The following is a 24,847-nucleotide window of genomic DNA, read 5'->3' as shown; positions in this document are numbered from 1 at the left end:
TCCCTTCACCCGACACCCTTCTTCTTGACTCGGGATCACCCTGAGGGTCGGCCGGCCGGTTTGCCTCGTCTCACAGGAAACTCCAAGAGCCTCTGCCTGAAACATATGAGACAGAGAACAGATGGTGCTGTGATTTCTGACAATTGTGAACATGTTTTCCCCCCAACTGTGTCTGTATGTGTGTGTGCTCTTTTAGCTATCTAGACCTCCGCTCCTGTAGACTATACACCCTTGGGTGTGTATTTGTATGAATGAGAGAGTGAGAAAGAAAGGGAGAGGGGAGGAAATATGTGTGTTTATGTTCTTTTTAGACCTACTTGCTGCTGTGGGTCTGACCCAGGAGTCATCATGGATTAAAAGCACTGGGAAACACGCCACAGGTCCGTCACTCAGCACACTCGGATCCAAACGAGTACAACAGCATTTTGACAGATCTTCTCTTTTAACACTGATCTCAGAGCAGTACTCCAGAGTCTCTTATTTCGATAGGAATTTGAATGTAGATGAGACTGACTGCTCTCAAACCAGCATGTATAGGAGACCAAGCATGAAACCGCACCGGCGGGGCCCATGGGTCAGGGATGATGATGAACTGACGGAGCGCATGGAGGAGCTGAACCCCACTGTTTGTCCTGAAATGGCTCCAACATATAAAAGGCCCTGCAGTAAAGGTGTGTGTGTGTGTGTGTGTGTGTGTGTGTGTGTGCACTGTCTACAGGCTCATACGGAAAGTAAATCAGGGGCCTATTGTACAGTAAATGTCAGTCGCCCTGCCTCTCGTCTCCTGTCGCTGGCAGAACGTTTTGCGGGTTATGAGACTGGATGGACACCAATACTCTGCCTTAAAGGTGTCCACAAGATGCTGGAAGAGACTCGTGCACAAGATGAACTGTGAATTTTGCTCTCTGTATGTTTTATAAGACAGCATCCATAAGGAAAGGCAATTAAGCTGAATGGTAAATGTCAGTTATTTCTGTATACTGTCTCTGGCACTGTAGAGACATCCAACATATTAGGAGCAAAGTTGAGCCCTTTGACGGGCATGTAATATGATCAGTAGCAGAGTAAACCACATTTTTACATTCTGAAAAAAAATAAATGTGAGTGGTGTTTGCTCACTGCCACAATGGGGTGATAATGTTGTTTGCCAGGGTGTTGATTTATGATTGTTATGGTTCCCTGGGTGTTTTTTAATCTATTGCTATTAGGGCATGATGGTGGTACCAAATCAATTATCTGCCAACATAAGAGTTGGCAGATATATTCCTCTAGTTTTACATTTAGATTACCATTGCCACCATGCAATGCTTACGCAAATGTAATCTTAAAAACACTACTAATTTAATAGCGATGTAAGATGTGTAATCTTTAAAGAAATCAAAAAAAAAAAGTATATTGTTTTTTGATACTGTACATTATAATGTTATAATGCCTAAATGAAATAGTGGAATTTTATTTGACTTTAAGCAATTTAGTTTTAAATTCATACATTTAGCAGACGCTTTTATCCAAAGTGACTTACAGTGCATTCAGGCTATCAATTTTTACATATCATGTGTTCCCGGGGAATCGAACCCCCAACCTTGCGCTTGATGGCGCAGTGCTCTACTAATTGAACTACAGGAACACAGTTTTAGCAATGTGAATAAAAAATGTTTAATTGGTTTTGATTAAATATTCAAATTTCTCTACTACCAGTCATTTATTGGTTACTGGTCAGAACATAAAAATAATTTTTGGCTTATTGTATCTGCCAGGATTTTTATATTGGCATATTTCTAGTTGCCATGCGCTTGCTAGGGTGTTCTGGGTTGTTCCTTTTCAAAGTCAAAACTGTCTATAATGTTTTTACATCTGTCTATTAAGTGGACATATTAATTTCTGTATCAAGCCTCAGAAGATTAGTTGAAATCTTCTTAAACAAGCTATACATTTCCTTTTTAGCCCTGAAGCCAAACATTTAACTCATAAACCTGCAAGGCTAATATAGTACGTGGCTGGCCTGATGAAGAGAAATAAGATCCTGCGATGGCATTTGATATGTGAGGGAACATTAATGGAGGGCCATGCATTACTACAACCATAGGGGTGGAATGAACATTAATGGTGTCAATGTGCATCTAGGAGGTCAAAGGCTGGGATATACTAGTAGCAAAGGAAAGGGTAAAGATGTCACACCGGTGAAAGGTGAGACCCCTGGAAGATGCAAATCTCCCACAGGGTGTCCACAGATCTCTGCGGTTTCCCGAGAGACTCGTTTAGGTGCGAAGCAGCCGCGGGCAGCTGGATCATCTGGGCCAGTGTATCTGTGAAAGCCGCTCATTATAGGCTCGGCTGACTGTGATAACCTGATCGGTTTAACAGTTTCTCTTTTAACGGCTGAGGTTTTGATTTGGAAACAGGGAGGGGGTGATTCTAGACCAGTATGAAAGGGCAACTAATTACAGGCTCCAATGACTGTGATGTTCTGCGAAGGTCCTTAAGGCAGCAGCTCCCAGAGAGATGGTTAAGACATATCCAGTTACACCAATAAGCCCTATCCTCCACATAAAGCAAGCAGCCATGACCAGTCACACATTAGTCATCATTACTGTGAGTGCGCGTGTGTGAAGGAGGGGCGTCTTTCCATTCAGCATGCTGGCAGTATGTGTGCGTTGGGGGTGAATGCACTAGATATGATGCGTGAGGCCTCTGACAGCTTTAGATTCAAAAAACATATGCACAGCATGTATGTCTAATTACCCATCACAGCATATGAGTGCAAGCTACAGTAGCGTATGTGTGTGAGAGACATACAGAGGCATTGTGTGTACTTGTGTATTCACCAGCGTGTGCTTTGTCGACGACTATCTGAGAGTGTGATGTGGATTAGAGGAGTAATTGGCAGAGTCTATGTACTGTCATGTCCCGGCAGGCTGTTTAGTATTGCGGCGTGTTTGCCGTGATCTGAGTCTGTCTTCAGGCCTGATCCTCCTTTTCCACCCTCTCTGACTATCTGAACATCAATTGATTCTGTCTGCTAGTGCTATCTGCTCATTGATCAATTTGCTGTTTAACTTGACTAATCTTGAACTTTACCTTTAAAAAATAAATAAATGCTTTCTGTGAGGATGTTGGAGAATGTCAGCCGAAATCCAAAACTGGGATCTCGAAATGTAAATCAGGACGAAGAGGAGTGTGTTTAACGCTTTCGCAGGCGTGTACATGACACACTATTATGGGACAAGTCGACCTTATGTTTGGCCGTGGCGGTGTAGATCGCGGGCGCCCCCTTTCGGTCGCTACTGCAACTACAGGCTTTCCTAGAGGAGGGAAGCAACCGGTTGCGTGAAATAAAAAAACTAAAAGACAATTTAAATGACAGCAGCTGGACAGTGGTTTTTGCAGGTCAAACCAGAAAAAAACTACGCGTTTTGAAATCTTTTTTAATTAATTTTATAACACTGATAAGGAGGAAAACGACACCATCATTGTTTAGTTATTGTAAGAAGGTTAATGGAATGTGCCAGATTTCTGGAAAGAGGAAAAAATACCCGGATTGAGCCCAGAGAGAATACATTCGGCTGGAGGAAAAGTAAGCAAACTGTGAAAAGACCCTCCTCCGCCACGTCTGAACCTGCCCCGTCAGTTCCTTTCAGCTCAAACCCCGCGGAAGAAATCGGAAGAAAGAAGTAAGCTTTAATTAATTAACGGTACAAGCAAACAAGGAACTTGTTTCACTTTGTTTTCTGCCCCTCAGTTCTCCGAGCAGACGGAACAGCTGCGCTCGCTCAGCAAGCGCAAGAACCAACATCTACTGTTCCGCCTGTATAATATCCTCCAGCGTCTGCTGTTATTTAAGGGGTTTGTTTATTCTGTCTTTTCTGTGATCTCTCGCGGATATAAAGCGAAATTTCCGGAGGACGCCGTTCGGTTTATGGTTTAGATTTAAGAGGATTTTAAAGTTTATTTTAGTGATGTATAGGCCGTGAGATGCCCTTTCAGCAGCGCAGCTGTATGGAAAATTATCATGACGTCGGGATTACATTGTCAGAAGAGGGAGCTTTATTAAAAAAATACCATGTTAACCTTGTTTTCAGCCAGAATACCTTGTCTACCCAGTTGTTAATAATGTTAAATTGAAATTAATTCTCATTCAGTGTTATTTGTCATTGATACATTTCTATTATGACAGAAACATAACAGAAACTCTGGTTACCACAGTCATTTTTAAAGGCGACTGAGAATCTTTTTTTTTTCTTTTCTTGAGATTGGTTATGGCTTGGATCCCGGGGCCTTGAGTTGAGGTTCCCGAAGGCACTGCTAATGTAAAACTGATATAGATTGGTAAACAGTGCTTGAATGTATGCCAGTAATATAATTAAAACAATAAATTAAAATCAAACAATTTTGGAGAGTGTCCAAGAGGCTGGTGTTCCTGAAGCCATACAGGACCAAAATCCATCCTCAGTGTTCAGTACTTAAACATCAATTTGTATTTGGTAGATGCAGTAAAAATATATACTAAAATGGGATACTTTTTTTTTTTTTTTTACCCACTGAATATTTAATAGAAGCATGAAAAGTTATAGAATAATAGGAGCTGTATGTAATTTTTTTGACTGTACAAAAGCATAAAAATGGCATAATATGTTTGTAGATATTTTAGAAACATGCTAAGTTCAAATATTTGTTTCTCCAATATGATGCAGCCATATTCAACACTGAAATGTGTTTTGTGTCAGAATGTCTGTTTTTGTTTTGGTCTGTGTGATTCCGCCCACTGCCTATTTACTTAATTGTATTTCAACAACCCCGGGTTGCCAGTTGGTGGAAAACTCAATGTCTTGCACCCATGGAAGCTAGCAAACAAATTGGGTCAGAGATTCTGTAGCATCGAGTCTGAAGAGGAGGGGGGCGATAGGAACGACTATCTCCAATATTTTGAATTTGGACTACACAACTAATTTCAACCTCTTGCTGTCATTGTTACATACAGCACCTTTAAGTATTAGGAACAATAAAAGTGGTTGACATCAATCGAAAAGAAAGTAATTTCAGAGGTGCAGCAAGAAGATAAACATTTTATTATTTTAAATTTGGTGCGGCAGTTAATTATCTAAAATATAAACTGAAAAAAAAGTGAAAGTGTCAAGTATGGTGAGTGACCCATACTCAGAATTCGTGTTCTGCATTTAACCCATCCAAAGTGCACACACACCCAGAGCAATGGGAAGCCATTTATGTTGCAGCACCCAGGGAGCAATTGGGGGATCGGTGCCTTGCTCAAGGGCACCTAAGTTGTGGTATTGCTGGCCTGAGATTCAAACCCACAACCCTAGGCCACAGGTTACCCAAATATGTAATATGGAATATGTTTTATAAAGTAAATGAGATCAGTTTAATTTTCATGTTGACTCCAATTAGAATTTGTGGAATGATATGTTCATATTTCTCTCTCTTTCCTCTCCAGTCCTGCAATGGTGCCCATTTCTCCTGTTCCTCTCTTGTTTCTACTAGTTTTGGCTCTGCAGAGCGTCTGGTCATCTGCTCCACAGGAACATAAAGTTCAAAGCTCGCCTCAGCCAGAAATCTCCAGCTTACATCATCCCACATGGAGCCTGGGGCTGCAGCTGTATAGGTCGCTCCACAGCGATGGTTCCCAGACCAACACCTTCATCTCCCCACTTCTGTTGGCCAACTCCCTGCTGGCTCTTGAGGGTGGAGCTAAAGGATCCACAGCAGGCCAGCTTCATGATCTCCTGAGGATCACCAAACACGAGGCTGTTGGAGAAGCTTTGACCAAGGCACTGAAATCTGTGCATGAAGCTAATGGAACCTGCTACACATTTCACAGTTCTTCCGCTCTGTTTTCCAAACAAGTCCCAAGACTGGAGAAGAGCTTTCTGGAGAAGCTCCAGACCCACTTTGGGTTGCAGCATGTGGCCCTGGAGGATGCACAGAAACAGACTGATATGGAGAAGCTCAAGTCCTGGGCTAAAAGTGGGATGGATGGAGAAGAGACAGCAGATCTGGAGCTGGCACTGGAGACCAAACCTGGAGCCATGATCCTGGCCAATGCACTGCACTTTAGAGGTGAGAAGAATATCCTGGAAACTATTCCAGCTGACTTCAAATAAAGCTAAAAGAGCACAGTTATATTCTAATACGATATTGTGCCAAGTTACACAGTTAGGTTAAGGAAAGGCTTTTTTTTAATCACTGAGTGCAAATAACATAGCATATCAGGGAATATCACGAAGACAGACTGAAAAGCTTTTGTGAATACCATGCTTTAGGAACAACCATTAGACACAGTTAAAAAGGTATGGCTTGTCTACTGTAGCTAGGGGATCAGGATAGTTGTGTATAATCTTGAAGCTTTATGGTCCATTATGTGTTTGGACTATAGCCAGACGGCATTGCAAAATTCAAGGTCTCATCCTTAGCTGATGCACTGTAAAACCTGGCTTTACTTTAATGGCCTGTGGGAAGTGAATACTGTTATTTTCTATAATTTGAGTTCTTAGCGATGTTTTGTCTGTGAGTTAATCAGTGTTTTTGAATGAATTGTAGTCATGAAAGATTTGTAGACATGTGCATTGTATAAATTACATTAGTGGTTAATTCCAGTTCTGTAATCAGACTGATGTTCCAAGAGCACTGATGTAAATTCTAATAGCACTGGGATTTAAATCATGAATTCAAGTGGGATTTGAATTATTGATTCAATTGATTTGTTTCAGGAATGAAACAAGAGCCTGCTTGTATGGCTGCGTTCCACTTCGCTTTTAGACACACACTTCTGAACTTCCCTAAGCACTTCCCCTTGGGGGAATCCCCGCTGCTCTTTTGAAGTGTGTTTCACTTTGTGAAGTGGATGAGGGAAGTTTATATGGGCAGACCCTTGACCCCTCGATTTTGACTGAGTCTACTTCATATGTAGACAGCTCCATAAACCACAACGCAACATGATAGTGATGTCACCGCAGATCGCGCTTATTTTACCCCAACCCAAACAACTCTATGATATATGAATTCTCTTTTCAATATTTAAACAGCCCAAGCATACCTATACGTATATTGTGCACCATAATCAATGACATACATCCGGTTCATCGAGATGCAGGGAAGTGAGGAAAGGACATTAAAAAAGTGGAACGCAGCCTATTTGTTAGTCACTGAACCATTTATTCAACTGATTTGTTCTAAAGCACTTATTGTTCAGCACACACACAAAAAAGTGACTGCCTTGTTGAGCGAGTCATTGAATCTTTACTCAAGTGACTCGCTCGCATAATGATGCAACATGCAAAAAAGATTCAATGAACATTATCTTTTTGGTGAACTGATTCAAAAAATCAATGGGATTAAGCAAGATCCACAACCCTATGTTATTCTTATTTATTTCTGATTGACAACTAATTGATCTAATGCAGCTCAAATAATTTAAGGCAACCATTAACCATTTTAAAAACCCAACAATACTTTTTACATTTGAGTTTTTCTCGGATTCCAGTTTCATTACCAATTCCAAGGTCATCGGTGAGTGAATACAGTTATCAGCTCATATTGTATCTAAAAAAAGGCAAGGAGTGATATTTGAGCCAAACAGGATCAGACAGAGTGGTCATAGCACCGCTGGGCTTCCTCTTTCTTGCGTGCTGGAGAACTAGCTAGTACAGATTGTGCTGCTGCTTGATAAATGAACCATAAGCAGTTGCACGACTGATGCTGAAGGTGAAAATTTGCTTGGAGGATAAGGTATCACACTTTAGGGGGTGTGCAAAGCATACAAGTGTGTGTGTGATTGTAGTGATTTATGTTGATGTAGCAAATGCACCTGTAAAGTGCACGCGTTTACTTATGTGTTCGGATGTATTTGTGTATTGTATACACACCTGTTTCCATTCATGCAGGGAAGTCTGATTTATTTTAGCGAACTGGCGTTTAGTGAACAAATTGGTTGGAATAAAAGATTCATCATTTCAATACAGTTTTCGTTACAGTTTCCGAACTACATTCAAGTGATTTATGCTCTGTGAACAAAGTATTTAATACAAGCATCGGTTCAAAAGAATGATTCTTTTATAAATCAGACATGCATTCTCCTTCACACCCAGCCTGCAAGGTTGATGACAAACCATCTCCAGAAGAGCCTATGTATCTTCCCGGGAGAGGTGGTGTGTCATCTTAAATAATTTAGTAATGATCGTCTGCATGTCCTGCCCTCCAGTGAGTGGCTGTATTCTTCATACAATACTATTCGTCTAACTGCATACATTGCAATCACTTCCTGCTATTAAAAATTATATGAATCTGTATACGTGAACTGAGTACTGCATTATTGTCACCTGACTATCACTAATAAACTGTCAACTGTGTTTGACTAGTTGGTGCAACATTTGGGGTAATTTTGTTGGTCTGACAAGGTTTCGTAACTGGAAAATGAACAGTTAAATTTTTTACAGGGCGTTGTCTTTTCATTTCTGAAATAAATATGGTTATTCAAATCCATGCATGCAGAAATGTGCATATGCATGCACAGAATCGATATTGTTTTGGTCCATATGAATGCATTTAGCAGACACGCTTATCCAAAGAAACCTATAGTGCATTCAAAGTATGAATTTTTATCAATTCATGCGTTCCCCCATGCGAGTCGATTTAAATTTGTGTCAATCATATGAGCACAATGGTTCAACATGTAAAAGCTTGCATGATAAGTATTAGGCCAAGGCACTGATTTAGTTTTTTTTTTTTAAACCCTGAACCCATCTACATGCATTTTTGAAGTGAAAGGAAATTATTTGGACATGCTCGAGAGAGTGGTTTTCCTGTCTTATTATTATTATTATTGAGCTGTAATACTAATATTGTTTTTGCACAAAAGCTGTGCCGTACATGCAGTACCACGTCAAATCAGACACAGTTCAGCGATACTTAAGTTTCTTGTCACTTTTAAGAAGAGATGTTAAATATGCTTGAAGGGCTTAAAATGAGTTTTTAGCATGTCGGTGCTATATACTGTTCTACTCTCATTTGTGCATTGTCTCACCCACATGCTGAAGTCTTGTTCTACTCATCGATTTCTTTGTCTGAGTAATACTGGCAGGTGCTTTGATCCTATTTTAAACACAGAGCGATGGGAACGATGCGGTAGGAGGAGAGCTTCTCTCTACTACCAAACGCAACAGGAAATAAAGTTTGGATTGATTTTAGGCTGATAAGCAATCTAATTAATTTCTTTTGTTTTATGTTTTGACTTAATTACTTTTTTTTTTTTTCGTTCGCAAGCAAGAAGCAGGAGTCAGTGGAAGTTCATTAATTCAGTCGATGAAATATACAAATTAGATCAGACAATAGATTGGGCCCTGTGAATGAGATTATGAAAATGGAATTCATAGTTTGGATTTATAATTTAAAGGCAGTCAGTAGTCACACCGCTTCAGGGTTCTATAGTAATTCATTTAGTCGCCAGTGTAATATTAACTTTGTCCGAAGCTTTTTCATTGTCTCTCTGATGGGTCGTTTGTGGACTTTTACTCTTGGTGTTAATCTGAGAGCAGTTTTTTCTGTTCTCCTGAAATCTGCTCAATCATGCATGTGCCTGCTTCAGACTTTTGAGCCAAGTGGATTTGGATTGGAGGTTTAAAAAAAAAAAATTAGGCTTAAGCATTAGGCTTAAATTACAAATGTTTTATGAGGAAAAGTGTTTAAAATTACACCGGCCTTGTGCAGATCATTTACTTTATTTATAACAGTAATAATTAAAGTAGTTGTAATACCGTATCCATATGGTGAGCGTGATTTTCATCAAGTTTAACCTGTTCCTGGATCAACATTCCAATCAACCAATCAGAATTGAGATAAAACTTTCCAGGAAATAACTGTTTTAGGCTTAAAATCAGGGTTAGGTGCTTCTACACCCTTGTTAATCAGCTATCATTTCCCACTGATTTGAGAAATAAATGATGGGTAGGGTTAGGTTTTGGGGTAGGGATTGGTTAAGTTTATATTTTTGGACAATAATCAGAAGATGCTCAGGAAAATTATCAGAAGATGTTGATCTAGGAACATGTCTTATTTGGAAAATCACTGCCGTATCTATATGTATATGTATGTACTCACTGAAAAAAGTAATGTTCTATCACTTTCAGCAAATTATATTTCCATATATCAAAAGTCTGCTTCAAGCACTACAGTGCATCTCATCCTTATGAACAGCCAGTTCTTGCTGTGAGATGTTACTGCACTTGAAATTTCTTAAACACGTCAGAGGGGACACATGCTTTTCTGTGGTTTTCCACTCCAAGGACAATCCGCTATCCTTCCTGTCTCAGACGTCTTACATTGCAGATAATTTCTCTGGCTACATCTGCATTCCTCATGCGTCCCTGCAGCAGGACAATGGCATGTTCATGCAGGTGAGCACGAAACCTGGGTTCCTTTCTTCTGGTGTTTTTCAGAGTCAGTAGAAAGGTCTCTCTCTTTAATGTCCTAAGTTATCATAACTGTGACCTTAATCGCCTACTGCCTATAAGCTGTTCCACATGTCCATGTGCAAAAATGGTTTATTCATTGAAAAAGTAACAGAAACCCTTTCCGATTAAAATATATGAAGCTTAATTGGATTTTACAAAATTATCTTTAAAATGCAGTACTCTAAAAAAAAAAAAAGACATTTTTTGATGATATTCCTGTCAGGAATGACTATAGTAGGCTTGGCTACAGTCCTCTGGTGCATGGACAATTCCTAATTCCTGGTACGTTGAAACAAATAGCCAGGCACCATGGAGAACTGGATTGGAGCTCACATCAGGGGGCAAATTGAGAGCCACAGGTGTGGACTGAAGCAAAGACAGAGGTGAACGATAAGAGACTTTTGAGGGAATGGTCAAAGGCTTTGAAGAGCGAGGGGGGGAAGAAAAAGGTTACTGTAGGCCGATTCTTGGTGTGTCATGGTGGCAGCCACCACACTAGCTCATTACCTCAGCCTTTGTGCTCTGTACAGCAAACCCCAAAAACAAGCGCACACACTTCACCCCCGAACAGCAGCCCTGCTCCGAGCACCAAAGGATCCCGGGAGAGAAGATGAAAGCACTTTAATTCACAGCGTTTTAGCTTTATTGTTTGTGGCTCGGTTATTACTGAAAATGGGCATGAGAGAGGCTTCAAGATGCAAAGCCACACAATAGCTGCATTGTCTTTATGCTCTGTAATTAATGAAGAAGGTATGAGTGTCTCTCTCTTGCGAATGCTCTTTGGGTCATTCTGTTTCTCTCTTTCAGTCACAGAATCTCCCAGGATGTTTTCTTTCTTTTGATTGCCAGCCAAGACCGCAGTGACAAGAATCCTTGTGTGGCATTTCAGAAACTCGCATGGCAGAATTCCCCTTTTAGCTCGCAGTTCCAAGAGCTTTGCCACCCCATAAAAACTGACAGATACCATGCCATGTGTTTTGAACTTTAGGCTGATCAAATTTCATCCCCCTGTGTAATTATTGAAATCCAACTGCTCTGGCTCTTGGCTTGCGTTCACAAGCTTATAGGGAACTGCTAGCATACTATTGAGGCGCATGCAAAGCTTGGCACGGGGCCGAATGAAGAGGTTTGCTTTCCCTACACAGGATCAGGTGTTTCTCATAATATATGACAGTCGGGCGACTCGTCTCGGGTTTATGAAATGAGACTCTTTTCTTTTCTTTGAAGAGGAATCCTACCCTAGTTTCTGTCTCTTTGTTTTGTTTATTTTCTGGTTTTGTAAATGGTATTCCTAATTATACATAAGGAATATGTTTTGAATTCCTCATGAGGAGGATGTTTAATGCTGAAAGCAGTGGTTTTGGGACTAGGAGTGTTTAAAGGTGATTATGGAAATTTCATCTTGGGTGGCACATTCCTTTTTAAGGCACATCAAAACTGAGGCTTGGATAAACTGCAGCTATAAACACATAAGTGCGATCAGGTGACTTTGATGAGAAAGTGAAAAACTAGCACCAAATTGAAAAAAATGGGGCTAGAGATACATCTAATGCTGGTAAAATATTCAGCAACCCCGAAAATATATTTTTGAACATATTAGCCACATTTAAAGATGCATGAATGCCATTGCATCAGATAAAAAAAATATAAATCAAGTGCAACTACAAAAATTAATAACACAAGCACAGTTGAATTTTCAGTGTCATGTGATCCTTCAGAAATCATTCTAATTTTCAGGTTTAATGCTCAAATAACATTTCTTAGTATTATCAATGTTAAAAACAGCAACAGTAGCATGTTACATTTTCTTTTTCAGGATTCTTTGGAAGCTTGAAAGAACAGCATTTAATTGAATATGAAATTATGAAAGAGGTACATGCTCTAAAAGTAGCTTTAATGTCCATGTTCGTGCTGGTGGTGACTCAGCTAGGTTTGACACATTATTAGTGAACACATTCGCTAAAAATGTCCTTGGGATCTGTTGTTTATAAACAATTGTAAAAATGGCATAAAAAAAAATAGAAAAAAATTCTAGCTTAATTTTGGCAGGTGACACTTTTACATTTTGTATCTGACGCAATGAGATTCAGACATTTTAAGCGTGTCTTAATTGTAATACTTTTTGGAGCCAGTGCAGGTCCAAATAACAATTGGCAAGGTCCAAATTGAGTTGCAGAGACTGTTGAATGTCTTATGTGTCTCTTGTCTCCTGTTCAAGAGCATTATACTGCTTCTGGTGCCGCGAAATACAATAACACGGCCTGGTTTAACCCTATATTGTCTTGCAATCATCCTTAGAACTTGATACTGTTTCTTTCGCACTTTCTTTCTAGCTCATTCTTTATCTTTCCCTTGACTAATCCAATATGGTGAAAAGAAATTGTGACTATAATACTGCTAATAGTCTCTTTATCGAATCTCATCTTTGTCAGTGAATTTAATGGGTGTAATGGGCTGTAATAATATGTCCTATGCCTCTGCCTCCCCTGCACCCCTCCTCTCGGCTTTTCTTTTATTTTTGGTTCTTTTTCTGGCATGGTGTCTGTAATAATCCTTTGTATGGTCTCATCAAAGCCTCAGATCCAAACAGTCTGTCTGTAAGATAATTGTACCCGATGTGTTCTACCACTTTACGTCAAAATGATAAAATGCTTGTCCGGGTCATGACATCTAAGTCATGTTCATCTATTCACTGTCGACTTGTGTTTTTTGTCGTTTTTTCTTTTGGTAGGATTTTGGGATCGAGGCTTTTACCATGAAAACCAAGATTTGCGTAGCTTCTTAGGTACAAAATACACCAAAGTTCCCATGATGCACAGATCAGGTAAGTCCAAGACGAGTTATTTGTCATTGAAATACACAATAAAGACATCCAAACTATGGCAAATGTTTGTGTTCCCAGGTGTATACCGTCACTATGAAGACATAGAGAACATGGTACAGGTGTTGGAACTGGGCCTGTGGGAAGGGAAGGCCAGCATGGTGCTGCTTTTGCCCTTTCATGTGGAGAGTTTGGCTCGACTGGACCGTCTGCTGACCCCGGATCGGGTGGAGAAGTGGTTTGAGAAACTGAACTCCACAAGTGTAGCATTATCCCTCCCGAAAACCAAGATAAGCAGCACGGTCAATCTACAGGTAATAGTCAAAATATTGTACATATCACTTCCTATCCAGCTGTTATAAATGTGTGAAATACAATTTGAAAACATTAAGTTATAGATAAATATCCTTAACATACAATGTAGATAAGACTCATTTAGAAAGCTAATGGAAGATAACCAGATATGACATTAGCATAATGAGAACGAACCATAGGTCATAGATTATTCTCATTCAGTGGGAAAGCTATTTTCCTTTTAATGGAAATTGTGTTTGCACTGAGATTGCAGTCAGGCTTTGCAATGCGGTTTTATGTGTGTTAGGACACTGAGCTATGGTCTTGATTCTTTAAAACATTCTTCAGATGTGCATTGTAAGTACTTCCATTGCTTTCTTGTGCTGCTCTCTTTTTGAACAATACCAGGCTGAGAGTGTTGCTTTGTTGACCTGTAAACAAGATGCAGATTACAGAGTTTTTTTTAATCATTAAAAGGACAAGAAGTTATCTTTTGATGATTATTTCCTTTAAATTCATTAAATATTTGGTACTGTATGCCATGTTAATTTTGGTCCATTTTAAACCATATTGAATCACATTTTAGGAGGCAAAAGCATTATTTTAATTCAAACTAGATTTTATTGATTGTCTGTGTTTGACTCCCTCGTTCAAATCCAATTTTGTACATATCCGATTGGAATCCAATCTAGATGACTGACTGTCCATATACATGGTATCACAACTGTTTACGTTTCATGTGGCATGAGAATGTGACAAAGCTTTGCTAAATCTGATCTGAACACTGAACACTAATCTGATTTGAATAGAACTCCACACCACGTATGAATGTATTTCGAAACAGATTTGCAAAAATCAGATTCATGTAGTTTGTTGCTGTTCAGACTATCTAAATATGATTGGATTTCAATTGGAGTTGCACAAAAATTGGATTTGGGCTGGTAGTCTGAAGGAGGCTGGTGTTTTAGGCGGATGCTAGGAATTTCTATGATATAATAGATAGATAATTTAATGTGATCTGCCAAGTGAGTCTGATAAGTACTGTCATCATCTGACACTTTTGCTGTAGATGTACAGTTTTGTTAGTTTTGTAGATTTGTAGATTTACAGTAGAAGTTTGGGGTATGTAATAATTATAATTATAATAAAAATCAAGTAATTGTTAAATTATCATTGTTTAAATATTAAGAAACCCCACTGTTTTCAACACCAGCATCTTAGAGTAATTTCTGAAGGATCATGTGACACTGAAGACTGGAGTAATGATGCTGAAAATTCAGCTTTGCCATCACAGCAATAAACAAATTAGAAAATGTATAGAAAAGTAAATTGCACACACGCACACACCCTAAACATGCATGTAAATGAAGTAACTTTAAAATGAACACAAAGAAATCTTTTGCGTTGTTTTTGTATGGATGGGTGTAATTTACGTTCTAGAGCAAATGTCCAAGTTTCATCAGTTTATGTTTACCACAGATCTTGTTTTTCTCATAAATTGAAAAACCCCATTTTAAAACCCATAGTAAAACTTGAGGGAACCCCATGGTGTTTTAGTCTCCCGGGTTTGAACATCACAGCTGCAGTACTCTATTGGTGTTGTGCAATACAGAGCTCAACAGAAAGTCTTCCTGTAATTGCATGCCTGTGATCCCTCTAAGTGTTTCCAATACAGACTAATGGCTCTCCTGGCATCCCAAACATTTGTGCTCCTTCTAGGCCTGGGTCCTCAGAGAGATGCCATGCTGGGTTAGGAGCTCGGCAAGATCTCGGCCACAGGAAGCAGCCTGGACGTAGATAGCGAAGAGTGACAGAGTTTTAGAATAGCACAGATGGTTGTGTCTGCACTGCTGAACAGATCTGGATTTGGACGACAGAGAGTGACAGTGACGGGCTTGTTTGGGCTGTTGAGTTCAGTGGATGAGACCGTGTCTGGTATGATTGGCTCGTGGGTAACACATTTGGATTCTTTGGTTTCTTGCGGTGGGTGGATATGTCAAGCACGCTCTTCTTGTGGATCACGGAGGTGAAGTGTTTTGGAGCTTGATGAATGATTTTGTGACATGTGCTGCTGGCTTTCCTCTCCACGCTCAGCTCGGTCTTCTTTCTCCATCCTTTTCTCTTTCCTGTCTCGTCTTTTCTCTCTCCATCCTCCCTCTCTCAGCGTCTGACCTCAGCTCATCTATCTCCTGCCTGGAGTCCACTGGATCCTCCCACTCATCTGTCGTCTCCCTTTCTTTATTCATCACTTCATCCACCAGCTCAATCTTTGTGTCTGCCCTCTCATTCGCTCTCATTTCTAGCTGGTCAGAGTCCCTGTAGCTCATCTCCTGTCTCGCCCCTTTTCTTTTCTCTCACTCTTTCTTTGTCAAACTCTCATATTCCCTGTTTAGCTCTTTTTAATATTTGCATGTCTTATTCTTCTTATTTTCTTTCTCTTTTTTTGTCCTCCCATATCTGTGAAATATTTTATTTTTTAATCTTTACTTGTTTTCTTGCTCAGTTTTTTATGAATGCATCTATTTTAATGTGTGTATAAGGTGAATGTGTTATTCGTGTGTGTGTTTGTGACTTTCATGATGAAACTGACAATTGAAGAATTCGTTTTTGCACATTTTTAACACAGATAACTTTGTGTGACTTCCAAATCAAACTGAAGAGTAGGAGAAATTATATATATATATATATATATATATATATATATATATATATATATATATATATATATTATTTTGGATGTGATTAATCATGATTAATCATTTGACAGCACATATATTATATATATATATATATATATATATATATATATATATATATATATATATATATATATATATAGAAAAGGCCATCCCCTTTATTGACATCAGGACAACAGATTTCTCTTCAGACAAGATAAGGTTTAATATATAAAATAAATGAATTAATATAAAAAATGCATATAAAATATATAGTTTTATAGATTCTAAATGGTATAAAAATAAATATTCATAATAGATAATGATACTGTATATCATATATAATTGTATTTTCTTTCATTTAAATGTAATCTTTTATTTATATAAATAAGATCACAATAAATAACATGTCACAAGATCAGTCTTTAGAAATTAAAATTAAATAATCCTTTTAAGTTTGATGAATGTTTCAGTTTGTATGAAGAAGTCGTTAGGATTAAACATGTTTCCTTAATATCTAAAGTGCATAAGTTAACTCTTAGAGCGCCAAAACTCTATTTGATACATTTTTTGTCTTTCTCTCAAATTTTTTGCCCATTCTGAAAACCCCTGCTGTAGGGTCACTGTCCCTGGTTAATGCTGCAGGCAGTGACAAACCTTCTGAACCACAAGGTTAGTTTTATCCTCGTGGTGGACAGCAGATGTCAAGACAAATATGTCAGTAGGTGTCCAGTGACAGAGTAGGGTAAGAATTCAGAGAAGCAGAGGTTAAAAAACACAGATAGAGTAAAAAGGTACAACAAAAATGACAGTTGTTGAACTAGACAGGTCAAGTGGGGCACAACCGTTCCCAGGGCACACAGAGAAGTGAATGGTCGCTGTAGTGGGGCGCAGCATTTTGTTAGTCTAGTAATGTCAGGTGAGAAATATAAGCACCCGCATGCCATGTCCGCTTATGCAGCTCTGCTCAGAAGAACAAGATTTTGACATTAACATGAGCGGTAAGGATGCCCAAGAGAGACCTAGAAGCTTGCTTTAAAAAACCCACCGACAGCCCAGACATGACTCCCTTTTTTGGACTTGCTGAGTTCACATAAGTGATGCCCCAGCGTGCGGAAAGAGGCCGAAAAGTCCTGCCACGGCTGCATGACATGAATAGAGCTGTATTACTTCTCTGACAAGTCCTCCTGCTGCTCCCTCGCTCTCTCTGTTTCCCCGCTCTTTCATGTTCTCATCTGGCTTTGTCTTTTTTCTGCCACACATACACACTCTCTGTCTTGTAGTATCTGAAGAAATATGACCGTAGGTCAGAGACACTTGATTCCTCTGCTTTTATATGGGCAGTGACAGAAGAGGCGTGCCGAGTGCAGCTTCCTGCTCCCTCTCCGATCGGGTCGAAGTGAGCAAACACAGCCTCCATCTCCAGGCGTTAATAGCGTTTCAACTCGCCTCAGAGCCTCAGCCTCCAACATGGCCGCCTGACGCTCTGTCACTCTCAAGTCGCTCTAGGCCTTCTGTCACGCTCCTGCGTGGACGTCTTCGGTCTCAGGAGGAGCTGCCATTATCCTGATTTCCAATCCGTGTGCTTGCATACGCACTAATGTAGTCGTGCTGCGTGGCTACGGGGGCCCGGCTCGGGGCAGGATGACCCAAATTGGACTGACGTGCAGCTGGAGAGGTGAGTGGTTGTGAGAGAGGTGGAATGGGGTTGAGTGCTGGAGAGAGAGAGAGAGATAGGGAAAGGGCAGGAGAGCGGGTGAGCTGGATAAAAATATCCGCTCTGGTGGTGAGGCAGCGGGGCCAGAGCTCAGCAACGGTTAGTGCCAGGCGATAGCCGCTAACAAGAGATTGAGTCTGGACTCCATAACGAGCACGAGGGGTCGAGGGGTCACCGTCTGCCTGATGCCTGGCAAACACACACAGCCAGACACACTGACCTTAAGAGTCTGACGCAGGGATACACAGAAAACACTCTCACTCTCTGACAAACACACACACATGTAGCGTGCCAAGGCCTGTGGATGCCAGTGTGGCTGTAATTGGATTGCACAGTTCTCTGTGTGTGCCAGAGAGACAGAGGAAGTCAAGCTAACATACACACTCATTGATGAGGTCATGAAGTGGATGTGGTGTGTATGCCAGGACTTGGGAAAAGCCTGTTGTGTTTAGACAAGTGTTTTAGAGCACAGAACCACACCGTGATAAAATGCTTATACAAATATTGACACATCCTGTTTATTATATATAATAAAATTATAATTTATTGAAGTTTAGAACCGGCTTTCCTAAAACCTTCATCACGTTTGCCAAAAGCAAGGGAATTTATTATAATAATCTGTCATAAATATTTCTTGCCAGCCATGTAACTGTATTCTATTAATTACACTAATGGTTCTTTTAGTGCTTCTGAAGAGGAAAAAATGGAAATAAGACACTGTGCTTATTTTTTATTTATTGTATTTGAGTTTTTCTGCCCTTATCAGTCTGGCACCATATGATAATTTCAGTCGTCAACAGAGCATTTCAGAAATAGATGTAATTACATTTGAATGAAGCACAGAAGTGTCATAAATGCAGTCTAATAATCTATATTAAATAAACAAAAATTAACACATCAATTCATTATTTTTCATAAAATAACCCCTGAATCGTTGAATCACTTGTCATTCATTCATAATTAAAAATAAATAAATAAATCTGTCATCATTTACTCTCATGTTGTTCCAGAGCCATTAAAACTTTGATGAAACACGCAAAAATATTTTTAATGAAACCTAAGAGATTTCTGTCCCTACATTGGAAGTCTTTTACATCAAATCATTGATGCTTAAAGTTCATAAGTATATCTATATAAATGAAGGGGTTTATTGCTTCATAGCATGATCAGATTTAATTTAGGCTTTCATTTACGTATAAACATTGATCAAGTCACATGCATAGAACACATCAAAGTAAACATCTCGCAGGTTTACAATCTTCATTGGTGTTTTAAAGATGAATGAAAAGATCTGAGTTTGGAACGACATGAGTGAATAATTAATGACAACACTTTCAATTTTTAGGATGAAGTAACCCTGATGAAGTAACTATACACATACCAAATAAATGTTTTAGTGCTGTAAAATGATCTTTGCCTTATAAATTATCTGTGATTTTTCTTATAACAGTTATTTCTGTTAGCAGACCCCTGATGGCCACGCTGGGTGACCCTTACATTATGTATCTTTCACCTTAAGTTGAGGCTCCCCCTGGGGGAGGGTTCTGTCGCTGCTTCCATTGATTCAGAAGTTTTTTTGATTCACTGTGCAACCTGCTCATAAGAATCATTCAGTTGGATATGGGTTAGCATTGATCACACTGTTTATTTACATTGAGCCTCAGTTCAAAAGAAATTATCCCGAAAAAATTTCATTTTTAAATATATATTTAACCAATTTGGAATCAGTGCTTGTTTTCCCAGCACTGTTTGTCATTAGCATTTGTAATGAAATGTCAAAGTTGCTGACACTATTTCTCTAAATGTAATATATCCATTTAATATTTCAACACAGCTCTGTTTTAACACAGTTACTCTTGTGTGCAGTTGTTGGGATTGTGATTCCAGGAAACTGATAAACAGTGTGAAGTGCTTTGTGACACAGTGTGATGTAAAGGATAAACAAACAAAAAATATATATATTTTGTGTGAAGAAGAAGGGGACGAAAGCGAAAAAGAGAGACAGAAAATGTAAATAAGTCATTGACCGTGATAAAGAACTCTGCCACTGAATAATATCCAAGACATTTAGTGAAAGGCGAACTGACTGCCGTGATGCTGCGAGGCTGAATTAAACAGTTGCTGGAGTTGCTCCATACAGTATGCCGCTGCTGGGCCATCTCCACCCCTTACATTCCCATGCACCATCATGTTGTATAGAAAATGCAACATTCAGTCGACTCCAGGGCTGTTTCTTCTTGTGCGTTATTCATGAGCTGTATGTTTTTGTAGTTGTGTTTATTGATGTATGCGCTACAGTATAATACAGAGTTTGCTAAAAAATGGAGCGCATGGATAGGCGGCATTTGGAAAACTTTGGCTTGAGAAAGAAACAGACAGGGAAGAGAGAGTGAGAAGAGAGGAAAATAGAGACGCTCCATTTCCACCCAATGAGCAGCATTAGAGCTGAACCATGTTTACACAGCCCTCCTCCTCGCTCCATCTCTCTCCCTCTCTCGTTTTCCTCCATCTGCCCATCACATTTACTGCATTAGTTGGGAGTCTGTGTGCCATATTACTACATGATATTTATTAGCCTCCTTTCATCTGTTTCCAGTGCAGAAACTACTGTACTCATTTGCAGACCCATCACTCAGTCCAGATGCCTGCTGGGCATGTCTTTTCTTCGCAAACGTGTCATTAATTCATTTGGGGCTCACTGCACCTAGAGAGGTTTTACCTGTACCCCTTCAGGGCGTCCTGTGAGCTCCATTGGATTTTGTAGAAGCGAAGCCAAGCTTCACTAGCTTCAAATGACTCAAAGCTAATAGCTGTGTAGCATCTTGGTCTGGATTAAGTGAATATGCGAAATGAGTGCGAAATGAGCATTTTTTTGGCCGTCGGGCCCCGGGGTCTTCTAGGGTGAATGCTTGCACGACGACAGCCCACATTGAATATTTAAATGCTGATTGTTTTTAAAAATGAAGTGACCTCAGCAAATCTGTACATCCCGGGAGGTGCCGCCATCCCAAGGAGAAAGAGCAAGATGGAGCTAGACAAAGAAAGAGGCATGCTATTTATAGAGCCTGTCACAATGCAGGCTGGGAGACGTCTGCTAATGTTGCATGTGACTCTAATTGCTGGAGACAGCATTGTCGTAGTAACACACGGCGCCATGTCATGGTTGCGGCAACAAGCTGCTTCGGGTCAAGGCTACGTCGCCAAGGAGCGGATCTGCATCTATAGTGCCGGAAAACATCAAAGTTACAATGGGAAAGCTGGAGAGATGCAGGGAAAAACCCTCGGAGACAACACAGAGAATTAATTAAAGGGAAATAAATTCACCCAATGCGGTGTCAGCCTGAATAGCAAGGACATAAAGCCACGAGAGAGGGTGAGAAAGCCTCAGGAGACAGAGAGGAAAGACCGTCACTCTCCCAAACATAAATACGTGCTTAGATACAAGCCTGGACATTCGGATCAGAGCGGGAAAAAGACAGGGAGCACATAAGAGCAGGCGAGAGAGGAATTAAACAAGCGGCGGATGGTCAGATGAGGGATGAGGATGCCACAGAGGTGGCTGAGCGGCCGATAGGATGAGGCAGTGATGAAGTGATGGAGGAAAGAGGTAGGTGAAGGAGAATAATGGATGAGGACAATAGAAGTGCATTAGTGCAGGTGTGTGCTGAGACTGTAGAGAGAGAGAGAACCGCAGAGGGTCGAGCAGTGTTCGCGTAGGTGACAGCCTCCCCCACCTCTCTGCCTCATTATCAACCTCTCTGTCCATCTTTCTGTTGTTTTCCTCCTTTTTTCCCCTTTAACAACCTCTGATTCAAATCACTATGCCAGCGCCTGTGTTGTGCACCCATTCAGAATTGACTTGAGAATGGCTTTTAATTGCTGAATTTGAATTGAGGTAGCAAACAGGATGCAGAATTACTTTAAAGTCCCTTTCGAAGAAAAGCCAGTTCACTCGGTGGCCATATTTTGGACAGCTATTTTAGGCATGCAAGACCAACTCCTGTCTACTTGAATGGGAAAATAGTAAAATCTCTAATACTGATGGCCAAACTCACATTTAAATAACATTTTATTAATTTGGAAAAAAAACCTTGGGATGAAGTGTCCCATAAGAAGTCTTGACTTCAGCACAATGCCATGTCATGTGCGAGACTCTGCACAAAAGTCAAAGATGTCCTTTTACACAGAAAAACTATGGGAAACCAGCAGAACCAGTGGAATGCAGAAATGTGTTTTGTCTGAATGTTGAGTTCAAGTTTAATAGCCTCGTGGGCAGTGCACCAACATACTGTATCATGGTGCATTTGTGCTTTGGGTGTCCTGAGTTCGAATCCCGCCTCATGGACCTTTCCCAATCCCATCCCTCTCTCTCTCTCCCACTCGCTTCATGTCAGATCTCCACTCAATTTAAATAAGTAAGATTAAATGAATTCTAATAAATGCATACTGTAGTTTTCACGTTATTAATTAGAAAAGCAAATTAGACCAAGCCTTGCTTTAAGTGTAAAGATAAATGTTTATAGAAATTTTCTTTCCCAGAATGCATTAGTTTGTTGAATTGCAGTTCTGTCGTTCTAATGAAATCAAGTTCCAATTTAACTTCCTGTCAGGTGAGGACAATTCAATTAGGTTTCCAACTTATTCATTGATTTGGAGCCTATTCTTTAATTCTGAGTTTTGCACAAATCTAGCTAGCACACCAACTCAGCCATTCGCAGTGAGCTCGCATCATTTTTGCAACAAGATAGAGTGTGCATGCGCTCTGTTTTAATTACAATAGTCATTTAGGCGAGAGTGCTTAATCATTCAGTTAAAGCACTTGCCATTCGGTCTCGGCTTTCACAAACATGTTGGGTGTCTCTCAATCTTCCCACAGCAGTTCACTTATTATCTCCTCTTCCTCATTTCGCTATCTCCCTCATAGTCTCTCACTCTCTGTGCGGGTAACTTTTTTTTATCCAGGATCTCATCCAGGGAGAATATAAACTACCTGTCAGTGAGCATCTTTCTGCCAAATTCATATCTGAAAGGAAAACAAAAGCAGGCCGAGGTCAGAGAGATCTTTTTTTAAATTATTCATAAGCAGCTCTCCCTCGGCCACCGTCTTCAGCTCCTGTCGCATGCTTTGTACCGCCCGCACCGCCAACAAGGGCATCTGTCATGCCTCTAAAATAAAGGGGAGACAATGAAGAGGGGAAACAACCGAATTTTTGAAACATTATTGATTTACAGTGACACTTTTTTTGTTTTGTTTTCATTTGTCCTTTCTACCTATCTGACGAGGACTGGTCTCTCTTTCTGTGTGTGTGTGTGTGCGCGTGTGTGTGTTTTCCATTTTCAGCATTGGGAGTCATAAAAGGGCATGAATGTTTAATTTTTCAAAGTCTCTATTGGCTCATATTTGAGTTTTTCTTTCGTGTAGTCTGCATTGTTTAATTCTGAGTTTGGCACAAATCTGAGTTTGGTGCTGGCACCAAATCTGGTTTATCACAAATCTGAGTTTGGTGGTGGTTGAGGAGAGACCCCAACCACCCCCCCCCCACCACATGATTGTGTAGTTGTACAACAAAACACAATAAAAAAAGCACTATATAAATGCATCATTCATTCATTCATTCACCATCTTAGTCATTTGGAGCGGAGAAGGATTTTGGGGCTTAGTGTTTACCTGCCTTCTGAATCAGAAATAATTTTGTACGAAAATGCAGTAAATTCTGTTTTCTTGCACTCTTTTTCCCTAATTCTGTTTTTTTCCACTCCTTGCTCTCTCTCAGAAGCAGCTAGCCGCATTGGGCCTGGTAGATGCGTGGAACAAGACATCAGCTGATTTCTCCACTGCATCAAGCTTGGGACGGGGGAAGCTCCACTTGGGAGCCGTGCTGCATTGGACGTCCCTCGAGCTGGCCCCTGAGTCCGGCAGCAAGGATGGTATGCATGAGGATGAGGATGTGGACAAGCCAAAAATCTTCTATGCAGATCATTCCTTCATTATACTAGTCAGGGACAGCAGCACTGGGGCATTGCTCATGATAGGTGCACTGGACCAGACTGATGGTCCTGCAATTCACGACGAGCTGTAGAACCAAAATACTTCACCCTCTGGCACTGACAGTTGTTTTCAGAGCCAAAATGGCTGACCCACGGGTATTGACAATAAACTGACCTTCTTATCCAGTGCAAATCCACTGTATTTCACCTACTGGCCTTATGTTTTGTGCTGACACATGCTATGTTTAACTTACAGATATGAAAGAGCTTAGGATAGGATGATGTGTAGACCTGACCTGAATCTGCACTCACAGAATTTTGCAGAAAGAATTGCTGATTGCCTTTAAATGCCTGTATATTAGTACCTTCTAGCCTGTTTGTATTTGCCTCAACAATTAGTGATTGTTTTGGGTCAAATTAAATGGATTGAAATTTGAATTTAATGATATTGTATGTAATTCACCTGTGTCCAGTCATTTGATGTTTATTTCTGCTTTGTAGCTTTTTTCAGCTTTTTTTCACCCAGAGAAATCGTATTGGTTTAAAATCCTATTCCAATCAGTGTGTAGATTGATTCTATGTGTGCCTAATGATGTAGTTACATTTAAAAGACCCCGTGTGAATTGCTTGTGGTCAGTTAGCACACCAGTGAATACACTAGTACGTGTGTTTCTATGTCTGGAAGCTCTTCAGAGCAGAGACACTGACTGACAGCAACGCTCACTGTGATAGACGTGCACTGCGATGGGATCGTCAGAGGGAAGCTCTGCAGCCAGTGTGGTGGGTGTCAACTACACTCATATCGACACACCGACACAACTCATTCCTTACTGTTACTGTAACCACCATGATGACAGCCAAGTGAATACATGTTAATGCTAAGGTACTG

General features: G+C 40.1%; 1 protein-coding gene across 3 annotated transcripts; it reads left to right on the top strand.

Moving 5' to 3' along the window:
- The first annotated feature begins 3,305 nt into the window (after positions 1-3,305).
- serpinh2 (serine (or cysteine) peptidase inhibitor, clade H, member 2) lies at positions 3,306-24,401 on the top strand. Of its 3 annotated transcripts, XM_052562361.1 has the most exons (6): positions 3,306-3,671; positions 3,740-3,843; positions 5,500-6,075; positions 13,195-13,287; positions 13,366-13,598; positions 23,745-24,401. In XM_052562361.1, exons 1-6 carry the CDS (start codon positions 3,496-3,498, stop codon positions 24,048-24,050), a joined length of 1,488 nt encoding a protein of 495 aa, XP_052418321.1. In that variant the 5' UTR covers positions 3,306-3,495; the 3' UTR covers positions 24,051-24,401. The 3 variants fall into 3 exon arrangements, with proteins under 3 accessions (XP_052418321.1, XP_052418322.1, XP_052418323.1); XM_052562362.1 differs by lacking the exon at positions 3,740-3,843 and having other exon boundaries at positions 3,321-3,671; positions 5,453-6,075; XM_052562363.1 differs by lacking the exon at positions 3,306-3,671 and having other exon boundaries at positions 5,453-6,075.
- The last annotated feature ends 446 nt before the right edge of the window (positions 24,402-24,847 follow it).

Source organism: Carassius gibelio, chromosome B7 (assembly GCF_023724105.1).
Source record: "Carassius gibelio isolate Cgi1373 ecotype wild population from Czech Republic chromosome B7, carGib1.2-hapl.c, whole genome shotgun sequence".
NCBI classification, from domain to species: domain Eukaryota; kingdom Metazoa; phylum Chordata; class Actinopteri; order Cypriniformes; family Cyprinidae; genus Carassius; species Carassius gibelio.
This window is presented reverse-complemented; position numbering and strand designations above follow the sequence as displayed.